At 44.1% G+C, this 14,290-nt stretch overlaps 1 protein-coding gene across 1 annotated transcript; it reads left to right on the top strand.

Moving 5' to 3' along the window:
• Positions 1–245: 245 nt before the first annotated feature.
• Positions 246–2,640, top strand: LOC144104685 (uncharacterized). The gene is made up of 3 exons (XM_077637826.1): positions 246–537; positions 613–796; positions 1,706–2,640. Exons 1-3 carry the CDS (start codon positions 297–299, stop codon positions 2,133–2,135), a joined length of 855 nt encoding a protein of 284 aa, XP_077493952.1. The 5' UTR covers positions 246–296; the 3' UTR covers positions 2,136–2,640.
• The last annotated feature ends 11,650 nt before the right edge of the window (positions 2,641–14,290 follow it).

Genomic DNA, 14,290 nt, shown 5'->3' with positions numbered 1-14,290 from the left:
ATTCACTAGACCAAGCTGAAGGCTTTCAGCGAATTATAGGATCCTCAGAGGATAAGGCATTCTTGAAAAAAAGAAAGGCATGATAAATGCATCACTCTGGGGAACAATTCAGCGGAAAAGACTTAAAGCGGTAACCACATGGCAGCGTTTTTTCGGCGCCGCGTCAGCGCCTCGTCTACCGGCGCCCCCGGAGGCGAAATGCTTGCGCTCGGAACGAGGCGACGCAGACGGGCGCAGATATCTGGCGAGGCCAGATCTCGGCGTCTACGCCGGAAGTGCTTCTCAAGTGGGAACTAATGAGGAACGGTGAAGCAGAAGTCGACTTCCGGAATCCTTCTTATCCTACTTGCCCGTCGGCGCATTTTGTTTGTGTGGTTGTCATCTGCATCGTGCGAGCATGGCGCTGTCGCTCATGGAATGTCGAATGCAGACCAGTGCTTTTGCAAGTAAAGCACAAAGACCACAAAAACAGGCTGAAAAAGAATATCCTGTGGGCCGATGTTGCCGCCGCCGTGCTACCGAATGTACCTAACGCAGGTAAGCGTATTTGCATTGCTCTCCGCTTGACCGAGTGTTCGGATTTGATGAAACTTCTGAATGACTTTATTTCAGAGAATTTAATGCAAAAGCGGTGGAAATATTTGAGAGACAAGTTTCGCCGGATTCTCGTTGCGAACAAGGAGAGTCAGAAAAGTGGTGCGGGAGCTGAAGATGCCCAGGAATCGGTCAACAGAGATGGGTCATGGGCATATTATGACCAAATAATGTTTTTGCGAGACGGCGTGGAAGGAAGGCCGTAAGTCTGATGCATGTTCTAATCAGTGCACGCAAATAAAACCTCATCAGTTTGATGCCTTCCTGTTGTTGGGCCTGATACTGCTTAGTGTTGAGAGTTGTTGTTGCCTGAAATACGATGGCGCATACCCACGGTGGGAGATTGGCCAGGGTTTGGTGCAGATTCAAACAGGGAAAGTGTTGAGAGATCTCCGAGACAGAGAGCGGCTTTGAATAATGTTGTAAGTAATGTGCTGGCAGCAATGTTTGCCTAAGTGTAATGAAATAGGGTGTCTGTCAAACCTTCGCTACACAAGGTTAATTCATGTGACTGGCGCGGCGTGGTTGACATAAGTGTTGACATTAGCAGAGGCCCAAGCGGGAGCACATCATGCACTTGCAGCGCTTTGTTCCATGCCACGTTGCAAATGCAGCGCCTATCACACGCTGAATTTTTTTTCTCCCTCTGCACTTGGTCTCCTCTTTTATTTGTGCCACTGTCACTGCCTAACTTAAAAAGAGCCCAGTCCAGCCTCCCTAGGATAGTGAATGATGATTAACAGTTGCTTTTAGATGTACATAGTTGCACTGTAGAATTTCGGCATGGAAATAAAAGAAAATTTTAACCTGTTTGCTGCATGCTACAAGTGCATGCCCAAATTCTTTTTGGAAAATTTCGTAAACCAGTATGAGGATTGGCTACTGTAGCTTATTTATATTTCTTTCCCATTACACTTACCATGGCATGTGGAATGCCTCAGGGGGAATGCCTGGAGTATTCTTGCCAACAATAGTTCTTCCTTGGGTATAAAAAGCAGGTTTAGAAGTTGGGCTTCTTTTACTTTGCTGAACAACACAAATGTGGCACATCTCTTCAGAATTCTGAATGCACATGTCTTGCACTGTTTTATTTTACTATGCATAATTACAGAACATCCGGCAACATGACAGCACAGGTTCTCCTTCAGATCATTGTCACAGGCTACTGTTACATGGAGCCTGTGTCGATTCCACCAATTGAGAACAGCCAGGGCCAGGCAGGAGGAGCATTTACCACTGAACAGATGATAGCGAAGGATATGGCTGTCGCGCCAGATAACCAGAGCTTGCTGGACGAGCCGCCGTCGCTAACACCACCTCCTCCTGCACCAGAAGCCAGACCACTGCAGAAGAAAAGAAAACATGAGTCTTTCCGTGAAGAGCTGGAACAGGTCTCAGCACAAATTAGAAATATTACACCACAGGATGTGGATGAACATTTCGCTATGTCATTGTTGCCCAACAGGAGGAGAGTTAAACCAGAAAGGAGGATTGAGATGCAGCTGAGAGTTGTGCAGGTATTGCAAGTATTTTCCGAATAAACCCAGCTTGTCTCCTGCATGAAATGATCTCCATAATTTCATGTTCCATAATTTTCATCTTACAGAGTATGCATATCTGTTGTTCAAGGTAGGTCACATGAGGATGACATTAGGGTAAATGAAAACTACAAAACCATTCTCGAAGCTGAGTGAAAAGAAAACAAAAACCCACCCTCTGGACAACTCGTTTTGCCATCAGTAAATACAAAACTGCATCATGATGCAAACAGTGCTTCTTGGAGCATTTATGATAATTTTTTTCAGGTCTGCATGCATGGAGTGCACCTAATTTAAATTTAACTTGTATGCAGGGTGCAAAAAAAAAATTACGGCCAAGCCAGTTGTACTGCATAGTCACCCTTTCTACATACCTAAACCAGTTGATGTAATGTGTCAAAAGTTGGGAATGTAAAAAGAAACACTGAGGACAGGTCCGTTAAGTTTGCGTTTTTGTGCGAATTTGTGGTAATGTTCACGTTTTTTTTGGCAAATAAAATATTTTTTAAAGGGGAGCCTTGTTTTCTAAAAATTTATTTCAAAGATGTGATGTTAGGATTGAAAGAAATTAATGATCACCTAACCTTGGCCTTGCCATCACAAAGTTTGCTAGCAAAATGGCTTATATTCGTGACGCATTCATACTATCAATGTGAAGTGAAGTGCAAACAGGTGTAATACAAGCACAGCAACTAAACAATATTAGCTGGTGCAGAAGAAACAGAGGTAGGCTCCATAAACACCTCCAGGTTGTGATTGTTACACCACAGAAGTAAAACTCGAGTGGTTTATTGTTCAAGCTTCTTCACCTGAAATCTCGTTTTGCTGTCTTTAATTCGACTGCCTTGTTTGTGTTTCATTTGGCTCTGACATAACAGTCACCCCTTGTCTATGCGGAGACCTTGGTTTCCGCCAAAACTGCCCATACTGCGAATCGTCCGTAATAACTAACCTGGAAGAAAAAGTATTCATAGTTTGATTTAGGTCTGGTTCTGTACATATTTGTGGGCACTGAAGATGAAGTTGAACAAAATATCAGGAGCTAGAAGTGCATTATTCTGGTCGCCATCATAATTAAACTATGTGCAGTTTGATTTGCCTAGTGTCAGTGACGTGCGTGACGGCACACCATGGCTTAATAACGTGTCTTCTGCTTCGACTATTTACATCCCATAAAATGTAAGTACATGGCTTTCCTCATACAGCTGATAGCTGCCGTATACAACTTTCAATGTAGTACAAGCTGCAGAGTTTGTCATCCAATAATGCAATGCAGCTAATCTTAAGCACATCTACTGGGCCCCTTGTCGTAGTAAAGCATGAAACCGAAAAAAAGGCATCACTAACGCATTTGCACTGTGCTTAGACGGTGGGCTGCACTTGAAATATAGGCAAGAAAATATCTCTTTGGGTCTGTTCAGACCAGGCATGTAGCCAGGCGTTTTTTCGGGAGGGGTCCAAAATAATTTTCTAGCTTGCAGGGTGGAGAGAGGGTTTCATGAGGGCACTGCTGTCTATATTGATGTGTTAGAAGTACATAGGCCCCATATCTCATGCTTTTTCACCCGGTCCATTGTTTCCACATTAAGAAGGCATAAATAAGATAATGACAAAATTCATTCCGCAGAAAACTTGGCGATAGTTCTATTTGTCTATATTGTCGGGCGGCGTATCGATGGGCCACAACTTCACTACATTGTATTTTTTTATTTTCTTCCTTAGAAAAGCAGTTTTCAGTGACAGTGATTTGGGACGACCGCGAGGTGGATACACACCAACCTCAATTTCTTCTGTGTGCCCCTTAGTGGCAATTGCAAACCCTAAAAACCAAAATCATCATGGGTGTGGCCCTGGGTTATAATGACAATCAATGTCGGTTCTCAAAACAGTACTGAAATTTAGTGTACATGTTATATTGCACAACATACTATCACAGTAGAGGAAGAAGCCGCTGGTCACTAAGGCTCTTGAGGCAGGTAGCCTTGGAAATTCCAGGCTTGGTCCACTGCCATGGTACCTCACCAGAAGGGCTGCAGAAATATGCCAGTAACAGGTTCCTGACATCAGAAGCTTCTCACGGGAAGTTCCGGGCATGAGTACTTTCAAGAGGAAAGTATCTGGGCTCTGGCCCGTCAAGTGTACAGATTCCAGACTTTGGCGCCATCGTCCTTGCACTACATTGCCCAAGTTGTCCTCTTTATCCGCATACCCATTAACTTGGGAATTGAAGGTAAGAATAAAGTTGTGGAGGATGCAGGTTGCCTTGACTACGTAGTCCACGTTCTTTGGGTGAAGGTAGATTGTTCTTAACAGAATTCTCCGCCTAGCAGTAATTATGCCAAATGCATTTTCTGCACATCTCCTGTTTCAATAACATTGCCTCAGATTGAAAGAGTAAAGAAAAACATACGAAAGTGCATGTAGCAGTGACATATATTCAAACTGATGGCGAGATTGGAGTGTTTTAAACACAGCGGAGGTGTATTAATGTAAATGTATACCAGATTACAGCATGCCAGCTGTACACACACAGTAGCTGCTATACAAAAGGGTGAGGCATACATCACAGCGGTACTGTTCGCAGACAGCAGGCATTACACTATCAAGTATACGCATATATTTTTCACGTTTACGCTATGTTTAATAACAGCAAATAATGAAACAATATGCAGTTATGTGATCCACACAATACAAGTCGCGTTTTGCAAAAAAAATAAAACTATGAAGCCCTTTTTTTAGCCGTTCTTCTCTTGCAGCACAGATGCATGCCATATAGTCTCCTTATCCTGATGCACTTATGTTTTCATATATATTGCCTTGTCTTCTGCAATTTTATATCCCCGGAATTACATTCCTTACGCAATGCCTGCACTCAGCACCTTTGTGAGAACATGAAAAGGAAACATGAACATGTGAGGAAAGAAAAACATACGAAAGTGCATGTAGCAGTGACATAGATTCAAACTGATGGCGAGATTGGAGTGTTTTAAACACAGCGGAGGTGTACTAATGTAAATGTATACCAGATTACAGCATGCCAGCTGTACACACACAGTAGCTGCTATTCAAAAGGGTGAGGCATACATCACACCGGTACTTTTCGCAGACAGCAGGCATTACACTATCAAGTATACGTATATATTTTGCACGTCTCCGCTATGTTTAATAACAGCAAATAATGAAACAATATGCAGTTATGCGATCCCACGGAATACAAGTCGCGTTTTGCAAAGAACTAAAATTTAGCCGTTCTTCTCTTGCAGCACAGATGCATGCCATATAGTCTCCTTATCCTGATGCACTCATGTTTTCATATATATTGCCTTGTCTTCTGCATTTTTATATCCCCGGAATTACATTCCTTACGCAATGCCTGCACTCAGCACATTTGTGAGAACATGAAGGGAATGTTAAGCAGTTGTGCCTTTCAAATTAGGTACATATCGTGTAAACACACAGTGCAAAATGTCAGAAACCCACGGTATCAAAAGCATACGATTAAGTAGCAATTTTTTTACTACTGCAGGCAATCTGCGCACTTCCATAGATATTTATGACAGAAAAAGACTCAGTTCTTGCAAGACTTTTTAAGATTGCTTCATAAAAAAATTATGCACTGTTCCTTGACGCCTGCAACATTAACTGCACATATCTAGAACATAAATCAATTGACATCATCCAAAAGAAATGAGATTACATACCTTGCTCTATTAAGCCTATATTTGAAAATTCTCTTCTCATCCTGAAGCTGCATAGCAGGGAATTGCCGCATGAAGTCCTTCCGCAGCTGGAAAGCATCGTCTCCAAAGAAGGCATATGGAGCAATCTTTCCTGTTCAGGGTAGCTGGGAGCCCAGTGGAAGACCAAGCTCGCCAGCAAACAGAGCTTTTCCAAACTGAATTCTTGAGAACACCACCATCGCTCTGGCGGCCTTCGGCACCAACATCGATGTGGACGCGCTTATAGAAACTATCTACGATGGCCATTAGGACAATAGTGAAAGTGTGCTGAAATGCAGAGAAGCAGAGTTACCACAACCATGTAAGCCAGATGCAATGAATGCAGTTTTAGCTGGTAAAATAATGAATGCTGCCTACTCGCCTTAGTGTAGCATTAAATTTGAAATTAGCTACACTGGATTTATGTAGAAAGTTAGCCTGTATTAAAGCCATCCCCGATCATGCAAGAAAAAAGCAGGTGTACGGCAACCTTTCCGAGATATTTATTACAATAACATCACAAGCCCTCTAAGCGTGTTTACAGGCAGCAAGAATTTTCAGACACTTCAGGTATATTATAGTTCTGAACATATCTAGAATGAAGCAGCAAGCACTTCTAAAAGGGTCGTCAAGTGTCATGGTGTCTATGTTCATCCCATTCATCTATCTATGTTCATCTATGTTCATCCCACCTGCTAGCCACCCGTGATACCATGCTAGGGGAATAAACGTGACATGTCAAACGGTCGACACCACTGGCTGGAGGGCCTGCTCTGAGGGGCGTTTTCCGCATTGTTCTGAAGTTGCATCTGTCTACAGTGCAAAAAAAAAGACAAATAGAAAGGAGGTGCGCAGGAGATATGCCCCCTCCCCCCAGTTACTACACCCAGAATGTCGACGCACCAAAAGTGCAGATTAATTTTAAGACAAAATCAAATATGTGAACGATAGTGTAAATGTCATGGTCATCTTGTGGTTTAAAATATTTTTTTAACACCGTGTACTCCAACAACTGCAAATACAAATTGTAAATATCCTATTGTCAGGTTTAGTAAAAAAAATCACCGGTACAGAGTGTTTCTTTCCTTCCAATGACGTATATCACATTAGTAAAGAAATTGATACAAAAAATTTACCTACACTGGGCAAAATAATTTATAACTGAATTTCCTCTGTCATCTTGTTCCATTCTCAGTAACAAGAGCTGACCCATCGCAGCGGCTTCGTAGTCAGGGCAGTCAGATACTGAGTCAGGGGACTGCCGGTTCAATGTCGCTGTCAGCGCACGTTATAGAAGCTCAGGTGGTCTATATTAATCTACAGCCATTCACCACTGCATGCCTCAAAGTTCAAGTGTCGGTTCAGTACATTCAACCCCACAACTCATTTAGTTCCGAGAATGGCTATAATGTCATACTGGGCCACAAGGCCTTAAATAAACTGCAATATTATAGTCGCTTGTTTATTTGATGTAATTCATACTTTTGTTTTCAAGCTGGAAAACCAGTGAAAACAATGAAGTTCCATTATATTGCAGGATTTTTGTAACACCTCACGTGACCTGGGATACAATTTGCCATAGCCACCGCTCGGGTGTTAAAGCTGAAACTGCATAAGACTAGAAATTGAATTATAAAACTATTTTCTGGGCATTTAATTCCACATGGTGCTCCATCCACGCTTTTGTCTTACATGTCTAGCCAAAGAAAACGTTCCACTGAAAATTATGTATCGTTTTATGTGGTTCATATCATAGCGTAAGTGTTATTTAAAGGTTGACTGAATAAATCACTGCATTCATGGCAATGTCATCACATCGAGGTAGCCCCTTACCAATGTACATGTGCCTTAAAGGTAGTCTTGTGACCAGCAGTTCTAATGCATTACCTAACGCACTGACACGTGAAACTATTTGGTCTGCTGCATTAGAGAACCACACTGCAGGCCTCAGATACACCTGACCAATTTAAGCTATCACAGCTTTGCTCAGAGGTGCAACACTAAAACATGACAATTCACACTCGTGAGAGAATGTAAAAAGTGTAACTTGTCAACACACTGTACTGCTCCCCAATATTCCTCTCAGAAAAAAAATACCTTATTTCGCACAACTAAACAGCTAGCTGCTTGAAAACATTGTCATTGGCGAATTACTTAAACGCATATCACGGGTATGTTTTAATAACTTTCAGTGGTTAGCGAATGAGCTATACATATAATTATATGCAGTTTGCCAACAGCTTGCCAAGAATAACTGGTAAGTTGATTAGATGCACGAAGGGCTTAAATTTGCTTAAACCAATATGTTTACCTTGTAGTTGAAGTAAGCACTTCCAGTGTTAGCAGGCGCCGTGATGGCAACATGTTTACCATCAACGGCCCCCAAACAGTTCCGAAATTGCCATTGCTTCTTGAAGCCTCGGCAATCTCCACCCAATCACGTTCTGATGGCACCTGTGAACAGCACAAACAAAACAGTCTCGTTACTGTTGTAAGTGGCTCAACCGTTCTTATGCCAACTGTAGGCAATGGTAAAAAAATGAATCATATAGTACCTGCATGTTTTTTTCTGCCAAGTAAATTGCAACAAGGACGAGAGATATGCTGCAGTACTAGGACTGCAATGCAAAGAAGCGGTTCCCAGCTCGACCACACGCTCCGTCAGCACATGAGCCCTTCATAATGAGCACAGGATTGCTTGCGCTGCTAATGCGTAATGGAAAGTATGGACAATGAGCACAGGTTGTTACGGCAATAAGGGCTTCTACACATAAAGCTGACAATAAAAAGGCTGTGTATATGTCGGATGGCTGTATTTGGGTGGACGCCAATGAGTGCCGAGCAATTACTCCCTTATTACAAATCTACCTTACCTGGGGGATACCCTAAACATTTGAAAAACACTGTTCCCACTTCGAGTTACTGATCAAGTCTCTCTAGCCCTGCCATAAGCTTGGCATCCCGGTTACCTTATCTGGCAGAGCAACTGCTCTGATGAAGCATGGCCCCGGGATCGAACCCCAAACCAGAAAAAATTTTTTCTTTAACTACAAAGTTTCTGAGAAAGCTGTATAGCTTTCGTGTATAGTCATATAGGTGCACTTGGGTGGATGCTAATGAGTACTTGCTTCCTTATTATGCACCAAACAACAATGACAATATACTATTCAAATAACGAAATCAGAATCTCTTCAGATATTGAAAAAGATAACACCAGTATGTCTATAGCCTGTTGGTAATTAGTCACCACAACAACAGCTTCATTACTAAACAGGTTTAATGATACTAGATGATTCTCACCTTCATGAACTGGTCCTTTAGTCTGGCCCAGATTATCCGACAACAGAAGTGGATGGTGACACGAGCTTTTTCAATGCAACTCTGCAGGCCAGTTCAATATCCTTGATGTCCTGTCCTGTCGCTAAGTAGCTAAGGAACAAGGATAAGTTTCACAATATGAATCCTCTTCATCCATTTTTCAGTTTACTTTTTAAAGTATTTCATTAAAAACAGCAATGTGCTAATCGCCTGTGCAATTTGCGAAGTGACAACAGCAGTCTGGTTATTTTTACAAAGCCATTTATTGTACACTATATACCACAATGCAGCACTAATTTTGGCTTCCAATTTTTACATTGCTGTGCATGTGGCCTGTAAGAGTTTCACGAAGGCTGCACAAAGCTTGTTTTGCAGTACTAAAACTGTGGAGGGAATTGTGCTACTGCGTCCAGATGACCTCGCACTATTTAGTGGCCAAAATTAACTAGTCTTTTGTTCATCTATAAACAAGGACTTCTTTGAGTATCCCTTAAAGGAGAATTATTCTACTATGAGCATAAACACTTATTAACATCAGTATGATGTGTACTTTATATTTGCAACTAGGAGTGCTGCCATGCTGCCGCACCCTCCTCCTCAGTATATGGGCGTAATCATAATTATGTAGTCGAGGGTTTGACGGCATACCGTCTGGTCAGGAGTCATGTTGATGCAGATTGCTGGTCACTGGCCAAAGTCAAAAGATGAAAAGACGTTTCGGGAGCACTACGGCTCCCTTGTTCACTATGAAGCAATCGGCGCACGGATTCGTCCTTTTGTAGCACCCAGTAGCGTTTTTAATGATTTAGCATAGATAGGATGTAGAGTTCCATCGTTCCTGTTTAATGTGTTAGACGATGTCTGTATGATAAGGGACTCAAGATTCTGCCGTGCTGATGTGCTCTTTTCTGTAGTCAATATCTTTACTTGATCCCAGTTAATCTCGTGGCCTGATTCTTGCACAAGCTCGGCGATGGCGTTAGATGCTGCTTTCCGGTTTCGGACGTCGTTCTGGTGCTCTCTCAGGCGTCTCCTGAAGTCCTTTGTTTCACCGATATATATTGATGAACAAACGGCGCAGTCTATCTCATATACAACACCTGGAAATCTTTCACGAGGGAGCTTGTCCTTCACATTCACCAGTTCTGTTCGCAAGTTGCTTGCGGGGACGTGCGCGATGTTGACGCCATGCTTGCGGAAAATACGTGCAAGCGCTTCGCTAAATCCCGCCACGTATGGGACAGCAGCTCGTTTTTCTTTTGTTTTTTTTTGTGCTCTCGCGTTCTTCGGAGGTAGGCTGATTCGCTGTCATTCTTCTTTCGGTGTTCCTGATGAAGGAAAGAGGGTGGCCGTTTCTTCGAAGATCCGACTCTATTCTTTTCCTTTCGCTCTTTAGATCGGCATCTTGACTGCAGACCTGTCTGGCACGGTTGTTCAGGGAGACAACCACAGACCGTTTGTGAGCGACTGGGTGCACAGAACTGAAATTTAAATATCTTCCAGTGTGCGTAGGTTTCCGGTAAACAATAAATACGAGGCCAGTCGGAGTACGGATTACCGTGGTGTCCAGGAATGGGAGGCAGCCGTCGGTTTCTTCCTCAAAAGTGAACTTGATTGAGGGTTCAATGGAGTTCAGGTGGTCTAGAAAAAGGGCCATGTGCTTGCGCTCTAGGACACAGAAATAGTCGTCCCCATACCTTAGAAATATTTTTGGTTGCGGCTGAAAAGTAGTTAGGGCTTTGTTTTCGATGACTTCCATCGTGATGTTCGCCGCTGTCACCGAGATTGCTGCGCCCATTGCTGTTCCGAAGGTCTGTTGGTAAAAGGTGCCATTGTAAGTAAAATAGGTGTTAGCGAGACAGAAGCGCAATAGCTCGCAAAGCTCTGCTGCGTCGAAAGGGGTCCGATCTTGCCATGAGTCCTCATCTTCGAGACGTTGCCTGCAAGCTTCAACAGCCAGATTGACAGGAACGCTGGTGAACAGTGAACAGACGTCGAAAGACACGAGCATGTCGTTGTCTTCAGGGACAATGGCTTTTACCTTGTCGATGAAATCGGACGAGTTCTTGACGTTCGTTTCTGTCTTTACAACCAGTGGATCCAAAACACCGTGGATGTATTGCGACAGAGAGTGCCCAGGAGACCTTCTGAAGTCTACTATTGGGCGTAGAGGGGTGCCTTCTTTATGAACCTTTGGAAACCCGTATATGGCGGGTGCCGAGCCGTTCGTGCAAAGCAGCTGATAGTAGAGGCGCTTCATGGATGGTGGAAGGCCCTCGAAGATTTTTGAGAGGATTTTCTGAATAGACGTCTGCACCTTTGACGTGGGGTCTTTTGGTAGTCGGCGATAGGTATTCTCGTCCTGTAGCCAGGCTTCCATTTTTTCTGTGTACGAAGAGCGGTAAAGGATTACCGTGACATTGCCTTTATCCGCAGGAAGGATTGCAATTTCATCATTAGCCTGTAGGCTACGAATTGCCTTGCGTTCGTCTTGAGGCAGGGAGTAGTCTGGTGACGTCTTCTTCATACGAGGCTGCACACCTATCGCCTTCGTCCTTACTTCGTCTTGAACGTCTCGGTCCAGGAGTCGCACCGCTCCTTCGACGGCACAAGCAACCTTTCATGGGTGCGGAACTTTCCCTTGGTTGAAGTTCAAACCTCGGCTGAGTAGCTTGGCCTCAGCAGGTTTCAGACTGTAGGATGACAGGTTCTTTACTTCGAAGATCGTTGTTGACCTAGTGCCTGTTTCTTTTTCAGCAAGTAACGCTTGCATCTTCTGTTCTTGCGATTTCGAGTGCTTATCCATTCTTCTGCGCATTTCCTGGTTGGCGACTAATTGAACGCTGGCGAGAATTTCCGGAGCGATGAACTCAAATCAAATCAAATCAAATTAAAGTTTATTTCCCATCTAGCACTACAGATGGAGGAATCGTAGAAAAAAGCTGCCCTTGGGCAGCTTTTTTCTACGACTCCAGCTGACGTTTCGCGAAGAACAAGTCCGTCTCGAGGCGTTTCTTTGTTAGCTTGCATTCTTCTATCCGTGCTTGGAGCAGTTGACGTTCGGCCTTTGCGACGACCTGGATACCGAAGCGGGTTTTCACGGGTTTCTTCAGACGCAATGATTTCGGTATAACTTGAGAAGACTTGCAATTGAGCTTGAAGTGCAAATGCGTGCGAAATGCAGCGAGGCTGCCGGAGATGCTTACAAAACGACGAATTCCGGCGATGACCGGTTGTCCAAACTGATGGCGCAGATTGATGTAGTCGAGGGTTTGACGGCATACCGTCTGGTCAGGAGTCATGTTGATGCAGATTGCTGGTCACTGGCCAAAGTCAGATGGAAAGACGGTTCGGGAGCACTACGGCTCCCTTGTTCACTATGAAGCAATCGGCGCACGGATTCGACCTTTTGTAGCACCCAGTAGCGTTTTTAATGATTTAGCATAGATAGGATGTAAAGTTTTATCGTTCCTGTTTAATGTGTTAGAATATGTCGGTATGATAAGGGACTCAAGATTCTGCCGTGCTGATGTGTTCTTTTCTATTGTCAATATCTTTACTTGATCCCAGTTAATCTCGTGGCCGGATTCTTGCACATGCTCGGCGATGGCGTTAGATGCTGCTTTCCGGTTTCGGACGTCGTTAAGCACTCGAAATGGATAAGCACTCGAAATCGCAAGAACAGAAGATGCAAGCGTTACTTGCTGAAAAAAAACAGGCACTAGGTCAACAACGATCTTCGAAGTAAAGAACCTGTCATCCTACAGTCTGAAACCTGCTGAGGCCAAGCTACTCAGCCGAGGTTTGAACTTCAACCAAGGGAAAGTTCCGAACCCACGAAAGGTTGCTTGTGCCGTCGAAGGAGCGGTGCGACTCCTGAACCGAGAAGTTCAAGACGAAGTAAGGACGAATGCGATAGGTGTGCTGTCTCGTATGAAGAAGACGTCACCAGACTACTCCCTGCCTCAAGACGAACGCAAGGCAATTCGTAGCCTACAGGCTAATGATGAAATTGCAATCCTTCCTGTGGATAAAGGGAATGTCACGGTAATCCTTGACCGCTCTTCGTACAAAGAAAAAATGGAAGCCTTGCTACAGGACGAGAATACCTATCGCCGACTACCAAAAGACCCCACGACAAAGGTGCAGACGTCTCTTCAGAAAATGCTCGCAAAAATCTTCGAGGGCCTTCCACCATCCATGAAGCGCCTCTAATATCAGCTGCTTTGCACGAACGGCTCGGCACCCGCCATATACGGGTTTCCAAAGGTTCATAAAGAAGGCACCCCTCTACGCCCAATAGTAGACTTCAGAAGGTCTCCTGTGCACTCTCTGTCGCAATACATCCACGGTGTTTTGGATCCACTGGTTGTAAAGACAGAAACGAACGTCAAGAACTCGTCCGATTTCATCGACAAGGTAAAAGCCATTGTCCCTGAAGACAACGACATGCTCGTGTCTTTCGACGTCTGTTCACTGTTCACCAGCGTTCCTGTCAATCTGGCTGTTGAAGCTTGCAGGCAACGTCTCGAAGATGAGGACTCATGGCAAGATCGGACCCCTTTCGACGCAGCAGAGCTTTGCGAGCTATTGCGCTTCTGTCTCGCTAACACCTATTTTACTTACAATGGCACCTTTTACCAACAGACCTTCGGAACAGCAATGGGCGCAGCAATCTCGGTGACAGCGGCGAACATCACGATGGAAGTCATCGAAAACAAAGCCCTAACCACTTTCCAGCCGCGACCAATATTATTTCTAAGGTATGTGGACGACTGTTTCTGTGTCCTAGAGAGCAAGCACATGGCCCTTTTTCTAGACCAATTAACTCCATTGAACCCTCATTCAAGTTCACTTTTGAGGAAGAAACCGACGGCTGCCTCCCATTCCTGGACACCACGGTAACCCGTACTCCGACTGGCCTCGAATTTGATGTTTACCGCAAAACCTACGCACACTGGAAGATATTTAAATTTCAGTTCTGTGCACCCAGTCGCTCACAAACGGTCTGTGGTTGTCTCCCTGATCAACCGTGCCAGACAGGTCTGCAGTCAAGATGCCGATCTAAAGAGCGAAATGAAAAGAATAGAGTCGGATCTTCGAAGAAACGGCTACCCTCTT

The sequence above is a fragment of the Amblyomma americanum genome, chromosome 1 (genome assembly GCF_052857255.1).
Source record: "Amblyomma americanum isolate KBUSLIRL-KWMA chromosome 1, ASM5285725v1, whole genome shotgun sequence".
NCBI lineage: Eukaryota > Metazoa > Arthropoda > Arachnida > Ixodida > Ixodidae > Amblyomma > Amblyomma americanum.
The sequence above is the reverse complement of the archived record's forward strand: the minus strand, read 5'-3'. Positions and strand labels throughout refer to the sequence as shown.